This window comes from Beauveria bassiana (assembly GCF_000280675.1).
Source record: "Beauveria bassiana ARSEF 2860 unplaced genomic scaffold BBA_S00038, whole genome shotgun sequence".
Classification (NCBI taxonomy): domain Eukaryota; kingdom Fungi; phylum Ascomycota; class Sordariomycetes; order Hypocreales; family Cordycipitaceae; genus Beauveria; species Beauveria bassiana.
Window position 1 is genome coordinate 9,214 of NW_007930873.1, and position 7,115 is coordinate 16,328.

General features: G+C 45.4%; 3 protein-coding genes across 3 annotated transcripts; 2 read left to right on the top strand and 1 right to left on the bottom strand.

The window, feature by feature from the left end:
- Nucleotides 1–205: 205 nt before the first annotated feature.
- BBA_08664 (uncharacterized protein) lies at nucleotides 206–581 on the top strand (the record flags this gene model as incomplete). Its single annotated transcript, XM_008603761.1, has 2 exons — nucleotides 206–332; nucleotides 367–581. The coding sequence occupies 2 exons, from the start codon at nucleotides 206–208 to the stop codon at nucleotides 579–581; spliced, it is 342 nt and encodes a 113-aa protein (XP_008601983.1).
- A 1,611-nt stretch (nucleotides 582–2,192) lies between these two features.
- On the top strand, nucleotides 2,193–3,228 carry BBA_08665 (trypsin-like protease; the record flags this gene model as incomplete). Its single annotated transcript, XM_008603762.1, has 3 exons — nucleotides 2,193–2,210; nucleotides 2,261–2,475; nucleotides 2,529–3,228. 3 exons carry the CDS (start codon nucleotides 2,193–2,195, stop codon nucleotides 3,226–3,228), a joined length of 933 nt encoding a protein of 310 aa, XP_008601984.1.
- A 1,454-nt stretch (nucleotides 3,229–4,682) lies between these two features.
- BBA_08666 (bacteriodes thetaiotaomicron symbiotic chitinase) lies at nucleotides 4,683–5,006 on the bottom strand (the record flags this gene model as incomplete). The annotated part of the gene is made up of 1 exon (XM_008603763.1): nucleotides 4,683–5,006. One exon carries the CDS (start codon nucleotides 5,004–5,006, stop codon nucleotides 4,683–4,685), a length of 324 nt encoding a protein of 107 aa, XP_008601985.1.
- Nucleotides 5,007–7,115: the final 2,109 nt, after the last annotated feature.

Here is a 7,115-nt window from a genome sequence, read left to right on the forward strand (position 1 = left end):
AGACCGACCAGCCTCGCAAGATAGGAACCGCGTCCACGAATAGACGGATAGACACGACTTGATTATTAGAGCCATCGAAGAGACCTAGAAAGTTATCAGCTAGTCCAAGTAGGGATTAATAGTCGATAATTTCGCTCCTAGGGGTAATATCGTCTCACTTTTGAATAAGAGTGACTCCGCTACCTCCACTAAATCAGGCACTTTAATGGCTGCGCCCTATGTTGCCGGACTCGCTTTGAATGCGATGGCCGTCTTCTCCGAGATAAGCATCCAGCTCCGTTGGTTCCTCCTAGAAGAAACTGCTACTATATACAAGGTCCCGGGTGACCTTCGTAAGTCGCCTACTTTACTCGTTAATAAGAACAGTAATAAGCAGGCGGCTTGCGCGCGCTAGGAGCCTAAGGATGCGACGGAGGACGATGCTTGCTAAGCAGTTGAAAGGTAGAAAACTGCTAAAGGAGAAGAAGCAGTTGATTAGCGCGGCTGCTGCCAATGGTGGATACTTGGACCATGAAGCAGGTGTGGAGACCCCTAGTGAAAGCGTGGGGGCGCCCCTGCGCACGCCCTGCCTGTCACGCTAATCGGAATAGCGGCACGATCATCCGTAGACAATACAAGCACGTCTTTTTGCTTAAGCTAGAGCTATACCTAGACGTTCAACAATCAATCAATCTCGTGTGGTAGGAGACTGAGGGGAGGTTCTCTAATCAGCTTCATGTTGCGCTTGTCTTGGCCTTCTAGCAATCGGGTGGGCTGCATCTAGCAGGGCGTAACGAAGCGCGGTGCGCGCTTGCATTTGCTTGAGTATAATATCTACAGTCGGAATTCCCGCCTCATTCCAGAGAATAACTCGTGGGGTGGTCTTCTAAACAAGTAGAACTGCGTGGCAGGCATTGTTCAGGATTATTTTGAGTTTTAAGAGTTTGAGAGGCTGGCCGGCCACATGACGAAATCATAGCTTGTGGAGCGGAAGCGATAGTAGGAGCAGGCAGCACCACTTTACAAAGCCAAGTGCGGGTGCTGCGGACAACCGTCTTACTTAGGCGGCAGCTGGCGAGAATCTGGGAGCTGTAGCGAGTTGATCAGCTTGTCTAGGCCCCATCTCGTCTTCCTCGAAAGGCCATGCTTCTCCCCAAGGTGCAGAGACACACGGTCGATATCGGCCTTTAAGTCGAAGCCACACTCTATACAGATAATAGCTGATTCTGGCTGATTTACAGTCTACTCTAGTCTTCATTCTCGCACGTGTTGGACTGTGCTCGGGCAAGTGCGAGCGAGCCTGGGTCTCTTACAGGCCCGGCATGGCGGTGTAATGTGATTGGCTGCATGGGACAATCTGGGAACGGGCCCCGTTTCGAGAGTCATTTGAACAAGGATGAGTTTACGGTGGTGATTAGCTCAGAAGTCGGAACGGGCCCCGTTACGGTAGACACTAATCGAGTAGCAAGGTCATCCCACCTCTCACCGAGCAAAGGTAGGCAGTGCATGATTTATTAACACAGAGGTTCCCCTTGCAATTATCATGCTCCATGTGATTAATATTATCTTTGACGGAGGAATTTGGGACTGCACGGTTTGTGAAGCTCATCTCGTTGCATAACAGGTCTCCAGCAGCATATTCTTTAGATTACATAAAGGCGTCTTACATAGATACTATATACTTCAAATAGAAATTTTAATCAGGATTCTGATTACTATTGTTTATGCTCACGAGTCATCAATGATTTGTCATACTTATAAGACTTTCAAGCTTTATCTACTATCTAATGGCTTGATGTGTATATAGCTAGGAGGATAAATAAGACAAGCCGCTCATGCAAGCTATGGCATTAAGATCCCTTGAATAACAACATCATATCGCCTTTCTAATATCATCATCAACTCGTCAATAATTCCTTTCTTTACAATGGTACGCAAGGTAGTCATTGCCCTAGCCGCCGCACTTTGTGCTGTTTCGACAACGGCGATAACTATTGATAAGAGGATTATTGGTGGAGAAGATGTTAAGGCTGGTGAATTTAAGTTTATTGTCAGTATTCATAAAAAGTCAGGGCGCAGTTCTTGCGCAGGCACTTTGTTGGACAGCACTACTGTTCTTACCGCTGCCCATTGCGTGAAACAAATCCACTATGTGAAGGCAGGAACGCTGGTAAATCCCACCTTTCATCCAAAAAGTTCTATCCTTGGCTACTATGGAGTCCAGTACCTCGGTGCCGCTGACAGAATGTTCACAAGCAGCACAAAGCTAATGATTATATAGAACAGCAACACGGGCGGAGTAGATGCAAACATTGCATCTAGCAAGCAGCATCCTGATTACGAATTATATGCGAAAGATGGTGGTTATGCTGTTAATGATATTGCGATCTTGAAACTGTCAACCGCTATTGAAAAGAGCGAGAACATTGACTACGCGACGCTGCCAGCGAACGGCTCGGATCCCGAGGCCAATTCCATCGCAGTAGCTGCAGGCTGGTAAGTGGCATAAGGCGCATCACGGTCGGGAAATACGCTAACCAATAGGCAAGGGGCGCACAAACCAGCATTGACGCCTTTGCACATGACAAACTTAGCAAGGTTGACATTCTTGTTCACACACGCCAGGACTGCGTCAATCTTATGCAAGCTGCGGTTGCCAGAGATACGATAGTATGCGCTGGTGGAGGTGGCAAGAACGTATGCGATAGAGATAGTGGTGGTCCTCTTATTGACCAGAAAACAGGCCAGTTGATCGGTGTCACCTCATTTGTCGCAGGGACTGCTGAGGAGGGAGAGTGCACCCTTCCCGCGGTGTACACCAGAGTCGGCAGCTACATCGATTTTATTGGTGAAAATCTTGAAGGATTGAATTCTTCTAGGCCAAAGGAGCAAACAGTCGTCAAGGGTAGCTACTCAGGAGATGAAGCCCTAACCAAGACTGTCGCTTTGTCATCTAACACCAAGGGCGACAAGGCAGAGACGCCTAATCCAGAAAAGGAGCCCGAGTCAACTGCCCTTGCTGTCAGCAACACTACTATTCCACCTGCCACACAGAACCCGGAGCATTGCGATGAAGTACGTATGCAGACATTCACACAGTGCCGAGAGGGGGATCCTGATAACTTCGACGGGTGCGTCGAGGAAGGCCAAGAGGCATTTGAGGCCTGTCGTTCTGATCCCAATTTTACTGCTCAGACGATGACTAAGGCCAACGAATATTCCACCCAGTCGTCCAAGTCAGGGGTCTAGCAAGTTCAAGAATTATTGCGTTTTTGAGATGTGTATTAGCTATAGTCATTGACAGATGTTGCACTACCCGTTCCAATTGTTGTATATCCACTCGATACTGTCCTCCCTGTCTTGCTCTATAGCTTCTGACTAGCCTTGCGTAGGCACGGCCGGAAGGACTGCAATGCGTTCTGCTTACCAGTTTAGTCCTGGCTAATCTGATGGGTAGCGAACTGGTTAGACGCTCTTGCCACCATAGAGCAAAGCGGGGCTCACTGAACTTCACCGACCGTGTCGGTGAAATCAGACGCTTTACCAGCGCCGTTTAGTGGCAAAGGAATGCAATGTGATAAGCGGCGTGCTGGCAAGAGGCTGCTTCGCCTCTGACCAGTACTGCAGCAATTCCAGGGAATTATCCACTTTTGAGTGTTCTAAAACTTTGCGTGAGGGTAAAATACACGCGGAGGTGCAACTTATATATTAATTTGAAAGGCATTGACCTATGCCGGCCACGAGTCGTGGCATCGAGCCAAAATAGCGTGCTCCCTCTGCAATGTATTCTTCTGTCAAGCCGCGAAAGTGTACATGAGGCGATGCCATGGAAGACTGTACAGTATCCTGCCTGGAAGTGACCTGTGTTTCCATCACGGTGCGGACTGGAGCGCCTCTTCGTGCAAAATTTGGAGGCTTATATCCGCGATAGTGCAGCTACACTGCTGCTGAGGCAACGCCGAATTCTCTTTCCACAGCCAAGTGAAAGCACACGGTGGACGGTGAAGGTTTCCGCTACTACATTTAGGCACGCTGCTCGGGCCAGCTGGAAAAACGGAAGAGCCACTGAGGCCTGAGTCCAGCGTTCATACCAGCCGAGAACTGCCAACCTTGACTCCAGGTTATTGCATGGTCAAGTCAAATAGGTTAGGGTGCGGTTGTATTGTAGGGCTCGAAGATAGTTATACTCGCTAGTGTTTTAGTGTACATAGCCAATACTGAATTGACGGTAGGCTCAGGTAAGGGCTGCTCAATATAGAAGGTGCTTGCCTAGTGTCGAAAATCCTGCTGAGACTAGCAGCCTGCTTGAATAAGATACACAGTCGGTAGCTCTGTGTGAAGAGAAGGAAGTCGCCTTAGCCCATTGAAAATTTTTGATGAGCCGCTAATTCGAAGCTGAATACTTTCATTCGAAATCGGACCGATTTTACGTGAAAGGTTAAAGTCTAAGCCTAGTGTCACCTATCACCGAGCACCCGAATAGACATGGAATCACTTTGTGATTCTGTAAGAAAGTCGTTATCGAAGGCTGTTATCCGCCAAAGGCCGGCCGAGCTTAAACTCCAGTCGGAGAACTCCATACAACGGCCAGAAGCTACCAAATCCTACTTAGCAATCCTCTTTGGGCTTGTCCCGTCGACCATCCTCCGCTATACTGATATAACCCCGATTTCGCCCCAACAACTGCTACTTGCTCCAACTGTCTAGTCTTTGCAGCAGTGAGCCTTGGTACCCCTCCAACAGCACTTGCCATCCCCGCACTTATCTCTGCCAATCTGGCGCCAACCAGGCTTGCAACGACCCTCGCAGAAAGGCGCACTACCTTCCCAGTAGCATGCGCTTATCTCGACTGGGCCCTCGATTTCAGAAATGTTATCCTGGACTTCTGCAGTGGGCTCAGGACTTTGGTCTGCTCCGGGTTGGTTTAGTCTTCTAGCCTTGTAGCGGACGACTTGGGGTTGCTCAAACTCACCTACTGTGGCAGCCATGGCCATAGCAGCAAAACTGATAAGAATGGCGAAACGCATTATAGTGTGGGATTATAGACGGTGTATGTAAAGGCGAATTTGAGTTGAAGGATGGAATGAAAGTAATAGATTTGGCTGGGAAGAAACTCACTTTAAGTAACGGCGGAACCGTACATACGGCTTTAAGATTTTCCTATTATCTATACGTCAAGGTCAAATCCGCAGCGTTTTTTACTGTACTGTTTTGACTCTGTCGTAACTAGCAGCCGCACACAGCAGTACTGGTAGCGATCTCGCCAGGTTGATCTCGGTACCTAGCCACCGAAGCAGAAACACATATCCTTCTCGGGCAGAAAGAAGACTGTCAGACTATGTCTCGAATGCACTGTGATGCAAAATTTGAGCTCAAGTTTCAATCGCAGAATAGAGGTGAGAGCCCTATTGGCTGGAAGCCACCGGGCGTAATAAAACAACGTATGAATCTCTAGCTTTGCAAAGTGTCTTAAACATACATACATCGTCGCATTATTCTGCTGATGTTCGTTGAAGAGTCAAGAAGCCATGTATTTACATTGAAACAAGCTACGCTACACAATTTTGAAGTCTGGCCGATCATCCGGGGGATTTGGCAGCGTTCGATTGGTCGTAGCTAGTGCTGGCGACGGCCCGTAGCCGTTGTTTGGCTCACATTACACCGCCAGTCTCACATCCCTGGCGTGTCTACCCACATCAGCCTCAACATGTGTTTTAACGGCTAGAGTGTGTAGGTGAAAGCAATCGCTTACGAGGGACCGGAGATGGAAAGACGAAGGAAAAGGTTCTCAAGCTAGCTTAGGGAGATCGAGACTCCTTGCAAGGCTGGTAGTAAAGATATGTCATATAATCAGGTGTCATCTTAGAACTGATGGCATCTTTTTGTTTTCATTCCTCCTTGATGTTATGGCTATTTATTTCTCGATTTAAGAGCTCTCAATAAATGTCCTTGGCTGATCAAGGTTGTATAGCTAAGACAATGGAGAAAGTTAGCACCTATGTAGTAGCTGAACTAAGACGCAATTTCAAGCAGCTGTCTCAGACAAAGCAAGGCAGCAAAAACCTCACCGCAGGGCTCAGACAAGGTGCTGTACATGTAGTTTATTTCGGTCGTCAATCGAGTCGCGATCCCTTCCAGCCGAACACGACAGCCCTTGCCATGTTCGAATCTGGTGTGGTGCTACAGCATTGACAGAAACTTCGAATAATGTATCCTCGAACTCATTTGGTGAATCTAAGATGTACTGAGCCAATAAATGAATTCATTCAGACGTGTCAGTTCCAAGGATCGAGACGTCGCTGACTCATTTGCGGTTCTACAGTAAATAGCCACCGGGGTCTGAGACAGATCAACACTCCAGTCTAATGCCAATGGGTACTCCGTAGAGGTTGAACTTCATAACGCTTGCCAGTCAGGTGATTTCCTTCTCCAGGAGGCCAGCGCTTAGACCCAGATCTTCAATGCAGCTCTGTCTGAAGGTCCAAGTCTCTCCGATCCCGGAAGGCCAAGGAAGATACTTGGAGGAACACCGCCATGATACACAGAATAGAACATAAAACAACTGCCGGTATATTACGTCTACTGGAATTTTCGGTCTAAGTTTTTGTCTGTCTCAGACTTACACAAGACATATATTAAATAAATTAAGATTTTATATTAGTCTTTATAATTAAAAAATATTTATAAAAAATATTTATAATATTACTTTAATTATATATATAACGAACATCTAATTTAGAAAAGTAAATATAAATATAATTAATTAACTAGTTTTTAGCTTATATAATTATATAAAAGTCTAAGACTTAGGTAAAATAAGAGGTTTTTAAGATCCTTATATAACTATTAATAAGTAAAATAAATAAATATATCTTTTTAGTATAAATATTATTAAATAACGTAAAAGAAATAATTAAAATAATTTTTAAATAACTAATATACTTATAATAAAATAATAAAATTAATTAAATCTTTTATAAATAAATGTTTTAAAGATATATTTATATTCTTAAAGAAATAGGTTTTTAATTCTACTATATATTAAAAATAAGACTAAATATAGCTTATATAATTATTTCTTATTTTAGATCTACTTTTAAATTTAATAAGATTTACTTTTAAGCTTTAAATATATT